This window comes from Peromyscus eremicus, chromosome 3, assembly GCF_949786415.1.
Source record: "Peromyscus eremicus chromosome 3, PerEre_H2_v1, whole genome shotgun sequence".
Classification (NCBI taxonomy): Eukaryota; Metazoa; Chordata; class Mammalia; order Rodentia; family Cricetidae; genus Peromyscus; species Peromyscus eremicus.
Genome location: NC_081418.1, coordinates 89332250 through 89352618, shown reverse-complemented (window position 1 = coordinate 89352618; position 20369 = coordinate 89332250). Strand labels below are relative to the sequence as shown.

The following is a 20369-nucleotide window of genomic DNA, read 5'->3' as shown; positions in this document are numbered from 1 at the left end:
AGAGAAATATTCCTTAACAGGGACAGATATGAGTGGGTTAAAATGAAATTTCTCCCTGTAGGCACAGAGTATGAGGAGTGTTGTGATACAGGGTATGTGAGAAAAAAGGTATTAAAGGATAGAGTTTTCAGAAGATCTTGATCAAAGCAGATATGGCTAGATGAAGTGTTCACCAATGTGGACCAGTCAATTTATACATATGAATGGATGTGGAGGCACTTGGGTGTAGGGAGACTCCCCCCACTGTGCTACCTGACTGCTTTCACTGAGTGCCTCAGAAATTGAGAGGTACCCCACAAGTGACAGAACCATCTGCAGTTTATTTTCTGTGAATTATTTCCCTTCCTCAGCAATGCCAGTGTTTCAGCTTAAGAGTAATTTCTGTGTTGTTATGAACACTGAGTTAAATTTAAGAAAATAATTTTGTGGATTACTAGTATGATAAAATTGTAGCGCTTCATTACATCCAAATTTACCTATTTCTGATGAAACTAATCTAGGTTGATGAAAACACAATAAAATAGACCTGCAGCAGGCCCATTAAATACTTACATGGCATATTTCCTGGGCCGTTCAATAAAACCTGAATTATAACAAATTGCCAACAGCTTGGTAGTGAGTGCATGCTTGGCCAGACTCATCTCCTGAGTCCTGATTTTCACAGGCAGGTTGCTACAGGACGCACAGGGGCCAGAAGTGCCCCAGTGATAGCGTATTTAGTGATGAGCAGAGTAACTCCTTCCACACTGATCAGATTATGTTAAAATTTGTGAAACTGATAGATGATACAAGTTTATAAGAATGTGTAGGGAACATGTATGTGATGGAGTTAACATAGCTTTGGATGCCTGACAGATGTTTCTTGTTTAGAGGCGGTATGAGACAGACATACAGACAGAGACACAGGCACAGAGTGACACACAGACAGAAACAGACACAGAAACACACAGAGAGAGGCACAGAGACACAGAGACAGAAACACAAAGACACAGAAAGACAGAGGAGATTGATTGAGAGATTTTTGTTTTCATTTTAGGTGTCCAATCCAGGGTCATGTGCACAATGACAAGTGCCGTATGGCTGATCTATTTCTTTTTCTCCAATCCCCACAGACAGTAAATGATAACTCCATCTTACTAATCACATTGGATGAAGAGATTAAAATTCTATTATTTTGGAGGATATGTGGGTTAGAGTGATAGCATAATATAATACCATGACTTATAACTAAAGTTAAATAGTAGAAGGAGGAAGTAAGAAGAGGAAGAGGATGAAGAGGAGGATGCAAGAGAAGGTAATGGGGTAAATATGGTCAAAGTACAGTATGGGAGTATATGAAAATGCTATGATACCCAATATTATGTATTAATAATGCTTAACCTTAACAATATGTAAGTTTCTGGCACAATACTACATGCTTTCCATAAAAAAATGTAAAAGGCCCAGCAAATAGCACCCAAACTAGAAATCATATTGAAGAATCTATTATTCATTTGGACCATTTAATGCAGTAGAATAGATTCAGTGTGGGACTCATAAAAAGTCAAGCACCTGGCTGCTGCCCACTGACTTCAACTCTAAACAAATCTATTAATGCCCCCAGGACTGAGTTTTCTGTGTTGTCTAATGTTTTATCATTTGGGTGTGGTTAATATTACTTAGCTTGGAAAAAGTTCAGTGTTGTCCATGCCTTCTGAATGCAATCACCTGGAACAATCCCTAATAAATCTTCTGTTTAAACCTTCTGTCCCTTTTGGATGAGAGTCTCTTCATTCTCCCAGCAAAACACATCCACACATCTCCCACTATTGTCCCTGTAATGTTCTGTATTTCCTCCTCCTCCTCAACATCTGCTTATTGAACATATCCTTTAATATCTAAATTTAGTCTCAGCTAGATACAATAGAGAACTTCACCATTGAGTGCCCTCCCATTAAGTATGTGCTCTTCAGGGTACAGGGCACACTTAGACCACATTCTTTTCTGAGAAGCAGGTTCTTCTATGTGTATTCACTGCTTGTGATGGACTTATCATATAACTACTAGTCTATATCTATATCTATATATCTATATAATCTATGTATGAATGTAAATACATATATGACTGTAAGTATGCATACAAATGCATTATATAAGTATACACACATTTATTATTAGGATGTTGAAATTCTTTTGTGTGGAAGAGAATATAGTCTACTGGCATCCCCATTCTCACAGTTCCAAATTTCCAGATGTAGACTTCGTTTCCTTTCAGTTTCTACATTTCAATGGAAAGTAATCTTATTGGCATTTTACACACATTTAGTGGGATTATGTTTTATGATTGGACTGAATTGGGTGACCTGCCTTATCCCTGTAGCTGTATTTTAGCAGGAGGAAGCACAGAAACAAGTCAATTTCAGAATAAGTTGGAAAGGGTAGCTTATTGGAAAGGAAGAAATAAGAGAGAAGACCATTAAAATGTAAGTCAGTTCTCCATAGGTGACCTTGAAATTAGGTTATGAAAGTAATGGATTTCAACAGAAGCTTTTATGACTGAGATTGCTCAGCCTAGACATCCTAATATATTTTAAACATGTTTTAATGTAACCCTTACTATTGGTGTAAAGCATTTTATTCCTTCCTGAAAGGTCAAGACGATGGTGATGTGGAGTAAATGTGTTACTTGAAGGTAGCTTTAGTATTTGTGATGGCGAGAAATCAGAAATATGGAAGGAAAAGGAAAGTTTAATCATTTGATAATCCTTAAAAGGGCAAAGTGTGGTTTGTCTTGGTACCTTTCCCATATAACAGATACCTTCATGTTGTACATATCAAAGAGACTTGATTTATGGGTTTTTTTTGGCTTTTAAAAACATATTTTGTGCATATATGCATGTTCGAATGCATACAGCACATTGATATATGTCAGAAGTCTACTTACAGAAGTTGGTTCTCTCTTTCCACCATGTGAGTCCTGGGGTATAATAGTTTCTCTCAACCTAAACACACCTGGGAAGACATAATGTCAATTGAGGAATTACTTCCACTACTTTTGCCTGTTGGCATATTTGTGGGGGCATTTTCTTGATAGTTGATTGATGTTAAAGGGCCCAACCCGTGGTGGGCAGTACTATTCTTGTGCAGGTGAGCAAGGGTATTTTAAAAAGCTAGCTGAGCAGGCTAGGAGAAGCAAACCAGTAAGAGCTCTTCTTCCATGGTCTCAACTCGAGCTCTTGCCTTGATTTCCCTCGATGGTGAACTATAAAATGTAAGCTAAAACAAATGCCTTTCTCCTTAAGTTGCTTTTGGTTTTTATCCCAGCAACAGGAAATCAAACTAGAATATAGGGCTGACCTCAGGTTGTCAGGATTGGTGGCAATGGCCTGCTAACTGCTCTGTTGTTTGTTAATCTAAAAATTTATGTTTATTACTTTATCTTGAAAATAAATATTGGGTTTATTTTTATATAAATATTTAATTATATATAATGTGTTTGTGTGTGTGTGTGTGTGTGTGTGTGTGTGTGTGTGTGTGTGTGTGTGCCTGAGTGTATGCATATGTGCTATGTGTATGCAGGAACTCACAGAGGCCAGAAAAAGTATCAGATCCCCTGGAACCAGAGTTACAGATGGTTAGCAGCCATATTGTTGGTGCAGGGAACTGATTCTGGATTCTCTGCAAAAGCAATAAATGCTTTTGACTGCTGTGCCATCTCTCCAGCACTGGAATGTGGGATCTCTAATGCAGAGAACAAACTTATTCATGGTACCACCAGCTCTCAGCATTCCATTCTCCCTTTCAGTAGAGAAAGATGAAGGCAGGTGACTTCTGTCTTTAAAGAGGAAAGCTCTACTGTAGGAGAGAAACTATGTCATTAAGAACCGATGAGCTTCTATAGGAGTCTGTTTGCAGAGGCCCACTTTTCTCCTTAAGCTGGAGGAAAAACTTTGACCTTCACTTTCAACAAATTCCCTCCAGGTGAGAGGATTAAGACTTTTCCTGGTAGAATTCTTTAGTTTAACACTGAATTTCCTCTTTGAAGTATTTTTTAATGTGTATTTTTTGAAAAAAAATAGAGTCCTATACCTCTGTCCAGGTTATTTCAGTATTTGAGGGAATGCTGTCAAGTTACTCTTTGAGCCCGGTTACAGATAATTTTTGCCTAGAAATACCTAAACATGTGCCATAACATGCAAACATTTTTCTCTATACTGGTTTGGTCATTAACTTTAATTTCTGCTATGATTCTTAAATACCCATCTCACTCAGTACAGGGGTGGAAGAAAATATAACTTAAGAAGGAAAAGTAGAAGACACAAATATAGCCTCATAACAAGGTCCTGGGCATGGACACCGAGATAGAGTAATGTGGACCAGGAAGGCTCACACAGTTTTGTGTTCCTGTGTTAATCATTTAGAGCTGTCTGTGAGCACTTTACTGGTACTTATGAACTAAAGAAAGACCAAAAGGCAAGGTGTTCATCTCTAGATCTGCATGAACCACAGTGTGGACTCAGAACCCTGGGGCTGCAGGTCATGCTGCTCTTGTCACCTCCAGGGTATCCATTACCAAGGTCGGTGATGGTGGCAGTGGAGAAGGAGAGGACCCTGAGAATGTTATCAAACACAGGATTTGGTGGCCCAGATGTTTTTAGTTCATAGACTGAGGCAGTGCTATAATCACACCACCCATACTCCCTCAAGAGGGAAGACACTGCGGCAGTAACAGGTACTTGAAGGAGAGAGGAAGAAAATCATGCTGAGAGTCACTCATTGAGAGGCACTGCATGGCTGGAGACCTTAAGAAATAGTTTTGACTAGGAAAGCTGGGAAGCTGTAAGTGTACCCGGAGGGCCTGAGATAGTTCATGTGCGTAGGAGCCAGGAAAATGCTATTTGTTATGCTCAAATAACATCCCTGCCTGATTTGCCTTTCTGTTTCCCTTACCATCTTATGTTGGTGTTGTTCTACTTGCCTGTGAGTTCTAACCCTCTAACCACATTGTCCAATACTCCTTCTGCTTGTCCCTCTAATGATAACCATGATTGATCATTTATTTGGTTTCTTTATAATGCCTAGCAGCTTCATTTACCCGCTTGTTTATTTCTACCTTAAAGTATATACTTGTTTTTCCTGTTTTCTCTCTGTCCTCTGCCCAGCTTTCTACCTGTGTACATGGATTGATTTTAATCAAATTTTAACCCATTGAGATCTAAAACCATCTGTTCATTTCCTGTCGGTTTGATGGGAGTTGAATCTCAAAATTGTTTATTGATATAAATGAAAACCATAGTAATGTGATGCTTCCTTTGAGAGATTTTTATCTTTTCTTTTAAAATTACATATTTAATGATCAAAATCAGAATCTTTAAAATCATGTGTAAGAAATTCTCAGCAAGTGTTTCATTGCATCTTAATGCAATCTAAGTATTTAAACCTCACAGATGCCAAATTAAACTGTGTTTATCAAGCTAGGTTTTGACGAACACTGTAAGCTAAATAAGGCTTCGCATTCAACTCTTTATTCATTCCTCAAGGTTCAGAATTAAATGTGCCATCCTTCCTCCTGGAGTTATAAACCATTTGTGATTATTTTTGAAATGCTTATTTTAAACTATACGAAAACCTTCCAAGCAAGCAGTTTCTTTCCTTGGGGAAAGGAATTTGTGTCTAGACAAGAGCAGATGGATGCGCCCCGATTCTCTCAGGGTAGTCGTCGTGAATGGAATTTAGAATTACTTTTTTTGTGTGTGGTTTCCTTCTTCTAGGCAGTCCTTTTTCATCTTTTATCAAACAATCCAGCTCATGGGTTATGTATGGCCTTCTGGAACTCGGATTTGGTTTTGATGTTTGAAATGTACATTATAATTTTCTAAACATGAATGTATGAAAATGGCAGTCGTTAGGAACTCCCACTGAGAGCACAGATGACTGACACGGATGAAAGAAAGCCCAAGGAGGACTGCTGGGAAAGAAGACAGCATGGAAGAAGGATGGCATGGAAGGAGGACTGCACGGAAGGAGGACTGCACGGAGGGAGGACGGCACGGAAGGACGACTGCATGGAAAGAGGACGGCACGGAAGGAGGATGGCATGGAAGGAGGACAGCACAGAAGGAGGATTGCACAGAAGGAGGACGCCACAGAAGGAGAATGAAATGGAAGGAGGAGTGCATGGAAGGAGGACTGGCTTGACTGGTGACTGTGGTTATCTGGAGAGGTAGAAATTGTTGATGAGGGAATAAGCAATAAACTCAAGTGGGTCACTTTGCCCCTGTTCCTGAAATCTGACACTAGGTGTCTTCCAGAGAGAGAGAGAGAGAGAGAGAGAGAGAGAGAGAGAGAGAGAGAGAGAGAGAGAGGTTATGCCATAGTCACACCTAGAGTGCCGTTAGTATTAACAGAGGAAGTCTGTTATTTATTTGTTTATTTATTTATTTATTTATTTACTTACTTATTTATTTATTTTCATTTTGAGACAAGGTCTCGATGTGTAACCCTGGCTGACCTGAAACTCCTCTATGTAGATTAGAGTGGCCTTGAACTCAGAGATTCACCTGCCTCTGCCTCTGGAGTGCCAGGATTAAAGGTGTGTATCACACCTATCAGGGAAGTATTCAGTTTAGACAAAGTTCTTCAGTTGTATTACTACATTGCCTCTACATTTAAAAATAATCAGCCGGGCGGTGGTGGTGCACGCCTTTAATCCCAGCACTCGGGAGGCAGAGCCAGGCGGATCTCTGTAAGTTCGAGGCCAGCCTGGGCTACCAAGTGAGTCCCAGGAAAGGCGCAAAGCTACACAGAGAAACCCTGTCTCAAAAAACCAAAAAAAAAAAAAAAAATCAAAAATTAAATTCCATCAGTTAGAACATAGTATGTGATTGAAGCACTATAAGTTGGAGATAGGAAGGAAATAGTTTTACCAGAGTCTCAGATAGAATGGGAAAGTTTTCTTGGAAATGTCATTTCATTTTGGTTGGAGAAACTGAATGCCTTTTTTGTGTTTTGTAAGCCACCATCTTTTTTCAAAAGTAAACACTGAAACGTTCTTTCTCTCATGCTTCTGATGAGTCCAGAACCAAACATAATATTTAGTACGGTCCTTGGCAATCAAGATAAGAAGGAAAGCGAAGATGGAATGATTGTATGGAGTTAGAGGTAGATTTATAAGAAACTCCTTATTAAAAGTGAGTATCCACAGGATGACTCTGGTCTGAGAGAAGAGAGAGGAGCATAAGTGAACCAGCTAACTTGGCAAGATAAATTATGCCATCTCTTAATTTTCAGATTCCTCATTCACTGTTTGCTCTCGACAGTTTACATCATCATCGTCCACCAAGGCAGCTTTTGTGGTGGTAACTCCTATGCAGAAAGTGCTGAGTGTAGAAGCCTTCATTCAGCAAAATCAAAAGGCATGTGGTTGTGTAGACCCATGCAGGATTACAGAGTGAAGTCAACTATGAGAACCATTCACTGTGAATCATTCCTGTGCCAAATCCATGGACATCACCTCACATGCATCCTACTTTTGGCAAGCGACCCAATGGCTGATCTGTACTGATAGTTTTGACATTATTTTACAAGCTGGTCTTGAACTCCTAGGACCAACTGATCCTTCTGCTTCAGTCTCCCAAATAGCTTGGACTATAGGTGTGGCCCCACCATGCTCCTCCTGTCTTCTTTTGAATGTATGTCTAAACGTGACACAAACTCAGGCAGCTATCATTATCCCAGTTATTAAAAAAATTACTTCATTTTTATATGTGGTGTGTGTGTGTGTGTGTGTGTGTTCCACATGTGTGCATATTTCTAGAGAGGCAAGAAGAGGTCATCAGATATCCTGGAGCTGGAGTTATAGGTGATTGTGAGCTACCTGCTATGGATGCTGGGAATAGGAAGTTCTCATAACTGCTGAGCCATCCCACCAGCCTCTATTATTCCAATTTGGCACCAACTAAAGTCCAAGTTAGTTCAGGATCACATATCAGGGTTACTTAGGGAAAACTGCCAGGAAGAGACAAATAAACCAGGAGTCTAGATTAAGTGTAGCTGCCACAATTGACAAAAACTGTAGTGTGTCTTGCTGATTGCTATTTACTAATAAATTTCCTTTGGGCAAAGCATATGATACTGTGTAGCTATTTCTGTGAAATGTATCACCCCCAATTTAGCAGTTTTGGTGCTATGATCATGATGTCACAGTATCTGTAAATCAGGGATTTGCAGTAGCTTTGTTTAGGGACAGCCCTCCAGAATCTCTCAGAAGCCTGAAGTCAAGGCCACTGCTGTGTCAGCTTATGAACTGACAAGTACAAGATACACGCATATGCTATGGGAAGAGCCAAGTTCTTATTTCCCTTGGACCACCATTCCTTTGCACCTGTTAACCACAGACTTTTCTGAGTCCCTTGCCACTGAAGACTTTTCCATATTGGCTTAGGGTTTCTTTTGTGATAAATCATCATGACCCAAAGCAATCTAGGGTGAAAAGAATTTATTTTATCTTACACTTCCGGAACACAGTCTATCACAGAAGGAAGTCAAGGCAGAAATATGGAGGCAGAAACTGAAGCAGAAGCCATGAAAGGAAAATACTTACTAACTTGTTCCTAATAGCTTGCAAGTCTGCTATCTCATACTACTCAGGACTACCTGCCCAAGGTGACACCACTCTGAATGGGTTGGGCCCTCATCTATGAGTAAGCAATCAAGAAAATGCCCTACAGACTTGCCTATGGGCAATCTGGTGGGGATATTTTCTCATTTAAGTTTCCTCTTCCAGATAACTCTATCTTGCATCAATTGACAAAAAATCTACACAGCCAGGACAGCTCACCAGACAGCAACTGACTTTATTCAGAGTAATCACCCTAATGAGCAAGAAAGGGGAATAGGATGGAAATGCATTTCTTTGTTTAACTTTGTCTCAGAAGTTCTGTGTGAGCTCCTTTCTTGGATTCTGTTGGCTAAAGAAGTGTTAGCGGTTCTAGCCCATGGTCCCAGTTTGAGACACAGAAACATTAATAGTAAGAGGGGATGTCAAGGGCCAGACCATCTTAGATCCTGTCTCACCACATATACATATTGGCAATTGCATATGGGCGTTGATGAGTAATATGATTGAGATATAATGAGATGTATGGAAAAAATCCCATAACAGGGACTGTATAGCGACACATTCAGTTTCAGGCACAAGGGCCCTATTTCTTTGTGTAATGATTTCCAAAGCAAAAATGATACATCAATTCAAGACAAAGCCAGGTGGTTTGTGGTCAGAAGGGAATGAACAATTAGCAAAACTAGATAGTAAGTAAATAAGGTTAAGATTGGCTTAAGGTGATTGGAAAAGAGGTTTTCAGTAGAAGAAGACAGGCAGACTATTCACAGAAATCAAACTTGCTTGCAATTAAAATGTCATAGTGTCTTGTGGAATAATATTATTTTAAGATGTATTACATTTGTTTATGCTGTAGAACATTTGTTTAATGATGCAAAGATATATGGTGTTCTTTCATGTTGCATTTGTTTAACTCCATAAAGCTGTGTCACTTTGCCTAAGATTCCTGATTGGTCTAATAAAGAGCTGGACATCCAATAGCAAGGCAGGAGAAAGGATAGGCGGGCTGTCAGGCAGAGAAAATAAATAGGAGAAATCTGGGAAGGAGGAGCAAGAACAAGGAGAGGAGGATACTAGGGGTTGGCCACCCAGCCACACAGCCATCCACAGAGTAAGAGTGAAAGCAAGGTATGCAGAAATAGAGAAAGATAAAAGTCCGGAGACAAAAGATTAATGGGATAATTTAAATTAAGAAAAGCTTGCTAGAAACAAGCCAAGCTAAAACCTGGCATTCATAAGAAATAATAAGTCTCCATGTTTGATTATTTGGGAGCTGGGTGGTTGGCCCCTCAAAAAGCTAAAGAAAGAAAGAGTAAAAACAATCTACAACAATAATGTGTATGTCAAAGGGGGAAATTTCGAATACCATCATAGTAAAAATTCCATTTTCCTTGCTGTAGAGATTAAGTATTAATTATACCGAATCACAGGAGAGTCTGCATAGCCCACCATCATAAAGGCATAACTGATTGTGCAAAATCATACGTAGAAGTCAAAGGTCTAAAACCGGCAAGAACTTAGAGTCTTCAAGTATTTCAGCACTCCAAGAGTCCATCTATAAAGATAGATCTATACTCAGTGGAGCTCATGGGTCCATAAGTACATGTAGAAATGAAATAATATTCACAAGGAATATATAAATATATAAAGCTTGTCATTTTGACTGATTATAATCATGAGTAGGTGAAACTCCAGTGTCAACATTCCTACAAGAATTTTAAACTCATGATTTTGAAAATTATCTTTGTAGACTGAGGTTGAGGCTTCCACTGAAAGCCTTCTAATGATACAGGGTTATGAAGATCTTTATTAAATAAACTAATTTCAGGTAGTAACCAGCTAGCAAGAGTTTTCTATTACTTTTGACTGGAGCTAAGTATATTTATCAACAGGCCACAGCTTTGGTTTGGGTTCATACTTCTACACAGGTGATGACTTTGAACTTGAGACTCAAATCACTTCCTCACCACATGCTTCTCAGATATGCAGCACCATCAAAGATAAACCCTGGGAACACCAGTCACAGTTTCCTTCAGGCAAAGTTACACCTTTAGTGTTTTCAGCCTTTCCTAGCATGTAATTATGGATGATTTGGATTTTCCCTTGGCATTATCTGCTAGAAACTGTTTTGGAGAATGGATGCTTTATCTCCATAAACGTTATCAAACAGTTCTGTGTTGGAGGAAATGCTCAATGGCTCCAAAGAGTCTTCTCAAATTAATACTTTGCAGCCTCATTTACTCTAGTAATGCCTAATACTTCAGCTATTTCCAACTGTGAAGACTGTTAGTATCTGTGGTCAGGGAGTATATTGTACTATGCAGTGGAAAGAATCATAGTTACATCCTGATCCTGATACACTACTTTCTTTTCTTTTTCTTTTTTCTTTTTTCTTTTTTTTTTTTTTTTTTTTTTGGTTTTTCGAGACAGGGTTTCTTTGTGTAGCTTTGCGCCTTTCCTGGAACTCGCTTGGTAGCCCAGGCTGGCCTCGAACTCACAGGGATCTGCCTGGCTCTGCCTCCCGAGTGCTGGGATTAAAGGCGTGTGCCACCACTGCCCGGCCTGATACACTATTTTCTAGGTTCACACAAATGCTGTTACATTCTTGGTTTCATATTAACATTTAGCAAGCTGGAAGTTTTCCTAGAAGAGCTTTTTTTGTCCACTTTCTCTATATTTTATAATAAAATTTGTCCAAATGAAGCACTCCCAGTGTGTGGCTTGATATCACCACCATCACAGATGACCCTTCTATATATGGATTTGCCTGTTTGGTCTTAGTGAATTAGTCAAGGTCAGAATTGGGAGTTTTTCTCCTTGTCATTGATGAAACTTCTCTCAAGGAAACTTATTCCTGAAAGAACGCCAAGCTCAGCTTTCTGAAAGGGTCCCACACCCAACCAGGGTAACCACTACTACATTGTTTAATGGCTCTGAAAATCTTTGATGAGATTCTGAATCAATATGGAATGATGAGCATTGCAAATAAATGGGAACCATGAGACACCTTGTTTTTGTCTTAGAGATAGTCAAGGACAAATGAATTCTTTCCTCTGCCTCTTGCTTAATGGTTCTCTTTCTTCCCTTTCTGATGAGTAAGTTCTCCATGGTTCAAAAGTATGACAGAGGCTTAAGATGAAAAAAAATGGGGAGAGGATTCAGGCAAACTAATAGACATAAAGAATCACCAGGGACCAATCTCTTTTCAATGTACCAACAACCATGATAGTGGCTGCAAATGCTTTCAGATGTCCAGGGAATTAAGGAAGGTTTCCGAACGGCAGTTAAACTGGAGAAGGAAAGTTGTGGAGGCATTCATCTAGCCATGGAGAAGGAAGAGTGTGTATTTCCATTTGAGAGGATAAATTCTTAGGGACAGTTCATCAGCACGACCTCCTCCCCCTCTACCCTGCACCCACCATATCCTATTTGACAATAGGCATAACTCAGTCTAATTGCAACATTTGGATGTGTGTAAGGCTAGGCTATGTGACTGAACCAGAAAAGAAGTCAACAGTACACAGGTATCAGATGCTCAGATACATTTGCATTATTGGAGATTACTGGGAAGCCTAAGGCGGGTGCATAGATTTGCTTACTTCCTCAGACACTGGGCAGTCTGGCTGTGCTGCTCCCTTGCACCCAGTTAACCTTGTTCCTTTCCCGCATGGCTGTCAGCAGTCTGGTTTGCACTGTAGCACAGCTTGTCATTCCTGTAAACTGAATCACCCTGTGTTCTGAAACTTCACCTCTGGAGCCCCTTGGGAAGATTCATTTCCAAAATCCTCACCCATGGTTTAGATCTCAATCAGCACTAGACTAGTATGACCTTGATTTTTATATGCAATATTAACTTTGACTCCATTCCTCTTGGAAGGTCATCATTTGGCAGCCCAGTATGCAATGTGCATGCAAAAGTGTAGTTAGAATGTAAGTTTACTTTTAACTTTGATCACCCTTTCAGGGCATAAGCTATTAAGAACAACAGTTCAGCATGCTGCTTAATAATTGCAAAGTGGTGTCTACATTTTTGGGTGCAATTCACAAAGAAAAAAAGCTTCTAATTATATAAACCTACATCAGCAACTCTGTTGATATATGAAGTGAGAATCACAAGGGCAGTGTGAAGCCTTGTCCTAATTAGGAAGAAGTGAGGCCAGTATTTGACTCCCCCCGCCCCATCTCAATATTCTGGAGAAAGGACGTGTTTTAGACATTATAAAGCGTTTGGAAGAATTCATAGTTAAACTGAGAACCCCAGGTCCAGCCACTATGGGTCATTGTTCTATTAAACCTTTGCTTTCCTGACTTAGGACTTTATGTAAAGCAGGAGGAAAGCAAGCAGGAGGGAGGAAGAGTGTAAAGAACAGAGCTGTGTTGAAGACAAATAGCAACTGGCCTGGCCCTGAGTCAATAAACTTGGGAACAGAGCACAAAGAAAGCAGTTCTTGCTCTTACCCCGACCATTCGTGTCTTGGAAAGCTGATTTTTTTTTATAAAAGTACCTGTTTCTGCCTTCTCTGATGGTCATTCACTCCAGGGTTCTACCAGCTAAGTCTCACAAGAGAGATTTCTTATTCCATGCTCGTCCAAGTAGAGCAGCCTTCTAAATAGTATCCCTCATTAATAGTAGTGCCTTTAAAATGCTACTTCATTTGCATGTTTCCAGGGCACACCTTTCAGTGTTGGGTACCAATTTGTGAGCTCTTCCCTGGGGAAAACTATTTCTCCCACTCTCAGCATTTCTTAGTTGCCTGTAGTTCCTTGTGTAGAGTTGAGGACTTGAGGTTTTTCCCCTGTCCACTTTAACATGTCTGTTGTTGATCTTGCTCAGTTCATGTTTAGGCATCATAAGCAGCCTTACAAGTTTAGTGAGATTTGATAAGTATAGCTTCTGATATTTCATATTTCTTGGTTTTACTTATATATTTAGGAAAAGGTGTGTGTGTGTGTGTGTGTGTGTGTGTGTGTGTGTGTGTGTGTGTGTATAATAAAAATTAGTGAAAAGGAGGCCCTGAATTTGTAAGAGACCATAAAATAGAATAGAATTTTATTTTTTTCAGAGCCTTATTCTACAAAGAAATATATGACTTGCAGAATAACTTTGAACATCTTTAAAATATTTGAACTATAAAAAGTATCCAAAAATTCAAGAACAGAGACTAATAGACCAGACAACATCTTCTCCCCTTTTAAAGGAAACACTCTGTTTAAGACAGCATATAGTTCTTCAGACCATGCATGACACACAGAAATACATGCATGTTTAAATTATGCACTGTACTCTTTCACGCATATTTCTATTATCTCACAAGTGATTATCTTGTTTGTTTGTTTTTCCTCCACAAGCTTTGTCTTCAGGACTTGAAGACATCAGTTATCTCTATTTGCATGTCTTGGTCCATTTGTGCAACTTAGATACAGTACCCATGGACCAAAAGCAAGCATCTCATGGTGGTTCCTACTCACATCAGAGTAAGTCTAGTTGGATACATCAGAATAAGTCTGAGATGTGGCCTATTAAAAATATCCTGTAAGAGCAATTATTTTCAATTTCAGTTATTGTATATGTTCTGTTTCTCAACTCTTAGAACACTTGATCTAAAAAGACAAAGCCATAAATACAGAGACTCAAAGAGATTTTTTGTGACTGTAAGGTAAAGACTGGTCAGTTTGCCTACTCAGCATCTCTATAGAAGCTGATATTTGGCTACACCCTAGGTTATGACCCAACCACTTGCTTGGGAGTGAAGAGTCATTTACCATAATTCATGGTAGTGGTGGCCAAGAAGATGCATTGTTATTTTCAGTTCCAATTATAGTAGATAGGTTTTCCTGTCCACATTTCCAAAGGACTATCATGCTTTAAATTGCTTGCCCATCCTAAGTATGAAATGATACATTATTCCTATTTTCAGTTAATGATGTCAAACATATGATTGTATATTTATCAGTAATATGAAATTATTTTCTGTGAATTTGCTCATCATTTTTCATTTTTTTCTGGCATTTTCATATCAATTTGTAGTATGTATCTTACATGTAACAGTTCTGATTCTTTATCAGTTATAATGGAGTAATGGACTTTTAAAATTACCTATTATTTATTATTTATTGTGTGTATTTGTGCACATGCACATGCTACATGTATGTGGAGGTTAGAGGCTAGTTTGCAAGAGCTGCTTTTCTCCTCCCACCATGTAAGTCCTAGGAATCAACCTCAGGTCTTGTCAGTCCTGGCAGGAGGTTCCTTTTCCCACTAAGCAATCTTATCGTTCTGACAATAAGGGAATTTTTGTACATCTAAGTACTACTGACAGCTGCATATAAATCTGTAAATTCATCTACAGCCACAAACATGCCATTTTAAATATCAAATAAAGTGGAATTAGTGTAACTCGGAACTTTCTTCCAAAGAAAGTTATGATTTTATTTAAGTAAAACACTCATTTCTAAATGTCAAATACATACAAAAATATTCTTATACTTGAGGACATCAATTCTAATTATCTGTATTTTTCAGTCACTTAAAAAAGTTGATTCTCAACACAAAGGGATAAGTGAAAGAACCCAGGTTTAATATATGGACTTTAGAAATAGAGGTTTTTAGAATTTTATGTTCAGTTTACATGAGATAATTATATATATTTATGGGGCACGGTGTGATGTTCTCATATATATATACATATATATGTATATATATACATATATATACACATTTATATTGACCAAATGAGCATAATTAGAATGCCAATCACTTCTGTTTCACTTCATAGTTAAAGCAATACAACTAAATAGCCACAGAATACTTTCCATGTGGATTCAGCTTATTGGCTATATGGAAAGCTCAGGTGGTATTGGGCACTAATCCTCATTATTCACATGGAAAAGGAAAACTGCCCAATTCACACCTTGGTTTTGATAGTTCTTGTTGCAAGAATATTTATGCCTCCCCCCATCTCTTCTCTTCTTCCAAAAAAAATTATTTGCTTTTTTTCTAGTACAAGTGCACTTCTTTAGGAATTATGTACCTTGGGTACTCTGACCCTAGATAGTAATTTAGCAGAGTTTCTCACATAAGGGATTAAAATGAATGTCAAAGTATCCAAGAAGATGAAAATGAGCATAACGGTGAACCAGGCATGAAAACTCGAAATGGATGCAGACAAATGATGTTTCTATTTTATTGTCCTTGTAAATAAAGTGAGTTGTGCTTTTGGCTTCCATCTGCCATAGAAATGGGTTGCTATGAGATAACAGCTTAGAAAATTGAATTATGATTTTTAAGAGTAAAAAAAAAAAATGAGCACCATTTTCTTTTCCAGAATCTGTGGCAATATTACAGATATTTCAGTGAGCTTGCTTTCTGCTGACCTCAGGGGTGTGTGTGTGTGTGTGTATGTGTGTGTGTGTGTGTGTGTGTGTGTGTGTGTGTGTGTATGTGTACACAGATTTGTCTCTATGCAAAGAAGGCATTAGCCTTTTAGGAACTTACACATGTATCTTTTTTTCTTACTAAGATGATATTGAAAAAACAGAACAAATTGCATTGAGCCTATTGGTCTTCTCTTGTACAGGTCTTTCTGCTGAGTCAATCCCATTTTCCTTTGTTCTTTTAAATGGTCCTTCTATAGCATCTCTCCTCATCATCTTCTTTATTTCTTAATTCTTGCATTACTATCCAAGTGTCTGCTATATACTGGTTATGTTTATAATTTCTGGTATTAATTAGATGTTTGTTGATATTTTCTAAGGGCAGTTTAAGACTGATAGTTTTGGATAACTTATAATACCAAATCTAACTATCATATAGACAAAGAAGCAGACTTAAAGGGATTAAGAAAATTTGGGCAAATTTTCATGAGTGGGACCTAGCAAAAGTAAAACCCAACTCAGGTTTCCATAAATGTAAAATTTATATCCATTAGCTATCCTGCACCACCTTGGATGGCTGTCATAAGTTTCTTTTTTCTTTCTTTTCTTTCTTTCTTTTCCTTCCTTCCTTCCTTCCTTCTTTCTCTCTCTCTCTCTCTCTCTCTCTCTCTCTCTCTCTCTCTCTCTTTCTCTACCTCTCTTTTACAAATCATCACCTTGCATGAAGTAACAGTTTGCTTTCTTTTATTGAGGTAAGTGACACAAGATGACTCACTCAGACCTATTGAAAACTGGACCAAAAGGCCTACAATTAACTTTGTCCAAGGACTGGAATGATGAACAGCAAGAGAAGAGCTCTCTGATCTACTGTCATTTCCTTTGTTCACCCAGTGATGCCACGCTTTGCTGAACAAGTTGAGGTTGCCATTGAAGCCCTGAGTGCCAACGTCCCTCAACCGTTCGAGGAGAATGAGTTCATCGATGCCTCCCGCCTGGTGTATGATGGTGTTCGGGACATCAGAAAGGCTGTGCTGATGATCAGGGTATGTGAGGCTTCTATAGAGTCCCCAAGAAGTACAATATCTTCCTCATTTTTAATTACTCAATGTAATCTGCAAAGATGTTTGATTTCTAGTATATCAGATCATATGGGCTTTTTACATATAAATGGCTGAGTAAGTCCCAACGAACCCAGCTCAGTACTAAATGCCCTGACATATTATGTTCTGGCTCCTTCTGGCATGCATTTTTTTTTCTGTAAGTTTCATATGAATTGGTAGAATTCCTGTTACTTTCCATTTGTGCCCCTTGTAGATACTGTCTTCACACCAGGATCAACCGAGAATCATGAGTTGCTAAGGAGTAAAGCATTTTCACCTTAGTGGTATGAATATAGCAGCAACATAATTAGAGTTTGTTATGCATAAAGCTAGGTAGTCTTATGTGAAAGCTCCTCCCATTGCCTACTTCATTAACTTCCTTTTTCCACATTTTTATGTCAAGTATGAGTGAGTTCACAATTATTGTCTAAATAATAAAGCATACTGCAAACCTACAAGGTACACATTATAGTGGGATTTAAACTTATGCTGTATCATTTGTAACTTGTTCAATCCATGCAAAATATGAGTTAATCTATCTCTAAGACCCCTAGCTTACTTCATAGAATTTAACTGCTGTATAATATTCCATTGTAGGTTTTAGTTTAGTTTGTGATTTCTTATCTTACTAAACACTTAATACAGTATTATTCAAACAATTTCATTGGTAATGGAGTACTTCCTTCAAATAACTACACACACACAAAAGCGTAATTGAGAGCAAATATGTATCAATGAAAATTAATTTGAGAGATGAGCTTCTGCAGTATCATCCCAAGGGAATAATTAATAATATAATCATGAGAACCAATTATTTGTATTATTTAGAAAGTTGAATACATATACTAAAGAATAAAACATAGCAAATGAGGGGCTGGACAGATGCCTCAGTGGATAAGAGCACTTACTGTTCACAGAAGACATGGCTTCAGTTCCCAGTGCCCCTAATGAGTGATTCACAAATTCCTGTATTAACAGTTTCAAGTGATGAGATTTCTTCTTCTGGAATCTTAAGGCACTAACACACAAGTGGTATACATGCAGTTGAACAGGCACATGCCCATACTCACAAATAAAGACAATAGTTTTTAGAAGTAGTAAATGAAATTATTTATAATATTTTTCCTAGCAAGATGTAGCCACAATGTTATTATTTTAGCATGCTGCACCCGTCTCATTTAAAGCACCCTAGCTTTAAGGAGCTAGTGGCTGAGGTAGTCATAGACTCCTTAATTATGAACTTTAGAGCTGTGTCTGTAACTGACTGATGAAATCAACTTTAAAAGACTATTACGTTCAATAAAACTTCATCAGGTTATATTATACGTAAACACATAGAGTTCGAATTTGGACTTAGGGGACTTCAATTTCTTGTGCTTTTAATTTACCCATTTTATTACTGTGACACCCTGACCATCCTTCCAGACTCGGCTAACCATTCTTTCCCCATATTTACTTTGAACAATAACGACTCCCTTCTCTGAACACCTATAATAGATTCTGCTTGAATATAGTACTTATCACACTATTTCCTTTTATGACTATTACCTTCTTTAGACTATACATTTTTGGAAAGGATAGCTGTCTTCTTCCCTGCCCTTCATTGGGTTGTATTGATTGACATACACTGAAAGAGAAAAGGAGGGACAGAGGGGAGGAGTGAGAGAGGGAGGAGGGTGGGAAAGAGAGGTAAGTGTGAGTGTCCCTGCCCCAACTCTGAAGATTGAAAGATGACAGAGATAAAAAAAAAAGATAAGAGAATTAGAGTAGGGAGGTAAAGGATAGTGAGTTCTTACAGACATTTTCTCATTCTGTGCTAACTTGTGAAATAAGGTAACAGAGCATGAGAGTTATGTTTGCCAAGTGTTCTGCACTAAACCCTACTATAATCCTCAAGACACATTCCCTCTTTTGCCATTTTTCTGCTTTGTTAGCCTTCACATTTTTGTGGCAACCATTTATCTGAGAGGCTGAGAAGGTTTATAGCCATCATTCATTTTTTTCACTCATGAGCCATAAAAAATCCACAATTTTTAGATAAAATGTCTTATTGACATCACAGGGAGTATCATCTCTCCCACCTCAACATTTTGAAAAAAAAAATGCTTAAAATGTAGAATAGAGAAATGTACAGTGGATATAAATTTTTATTTTGAAGACCTTATCCATTCAGCAGTTGAATTCCTTTGTATTTAAGAAATTTCATGGCTTTGTTTTTAATATAATTATTAAATCTAATGAACTTAGAAAATTCTATTGTACGAGGTTAGGAAAGAGTGATGATGTGGGGGGGGGCGCCTTTCCTGACAGCTGACATGGCTGTGAACCCCCTCCCAAGTTGCTGACGATGATGTGGGGGGCGCTTTAGCTGACAGCTGACATGGCTGTGTAACACCCTCCCAAACTGCTGCTGATACTTTACAAAAGAAACAAATCTCCTTAAAGTCATGTAAAAGAACGATAACTATACAAAGGACCATGATTAGTTAAATTCTCCGTCACCTCAGCTCTCAACAATCAATACATATTTAATGGTGATATAGTTGTCTGTGAGTTCCAGGACAGCTCGAGGCAGCCCTCAGATGCAGACAAAATTTGTGTTTCCTGGAGTCCCATCTTACTTTACATGACCACTCACCTGTCCACCTGTTGTGGAACAGATCTTTCCCCTTACTTCATGAGCCTATTGTTCATTTGCTTCTTAATGAAATCTGTCCTCTGTGATAGGCAGATATGTATTAAGTTTTCTCATTATATTCATAAGGCATTTGAAGAATAAATATGCAAACTAGGGTGACCATCACACATCAATCTTTTCATCTGCAGCAGTAATGTTTAAGCATTGTCTCTGAATAATGAGTTTATTAGCACTGAGTCCGTACTTTGGGGTAAAATGTAGGTTTAGGGTTAGATTCTTGTGAGTCTGTGGTCATGTTTTCCTTACACGATCAATATATGCTCCCTTTCCATGTGTGTTTTTGTCTAAAGACACCTTTATTCACATGTATCACTGACATATTAGACTTAAACTCATAGACAGCAGCACAGACTCATACTGGAATGCAGCTTATCTGATGTGGGTGTTTTCTCTGACTACACGATTTAGGAACATTTGATTCATCACTACCTTTGCCAGCGTTTGACAAGCTTTCAGCACTGCTTTTGATTGCCATTTTAAATGGAGGAATCATTAGCCAAAACCACATACAATGTGGCACTAAATAGACCATGGAAAGGACAATGGTTCAAAGTATGAGTGTTCAAAAAAGAGACAGAGCCCTGTCATGTTTGAATTT

General features: G+C 38.4%; 1 protein-coding gene across 4 annotated transcripts in view; it reads left to right on the top strand.

Annotated features, from left to right (window-relative positions):
• Positions 1-20369, top strand: part of Ctnna2 (catenin alpha 2) — a 1136313-nt gene that overhangs the window by 1048856 nt on the left and 67088 nt on the right. For all 4 annotated transcript variants that reach the window (XM_059258010.1, XM_059258006.1, XM_059258007.1 and 1 more), the window contains one exon: positions 16865-17016. In XM_059258010.1, the coding sequence (XP_059113993.1) occupies positions 16865-17016 (152 nt within the window). The remainder of the gene's footprint in view (positions 1-16864; positions 17017-20369) is intronic.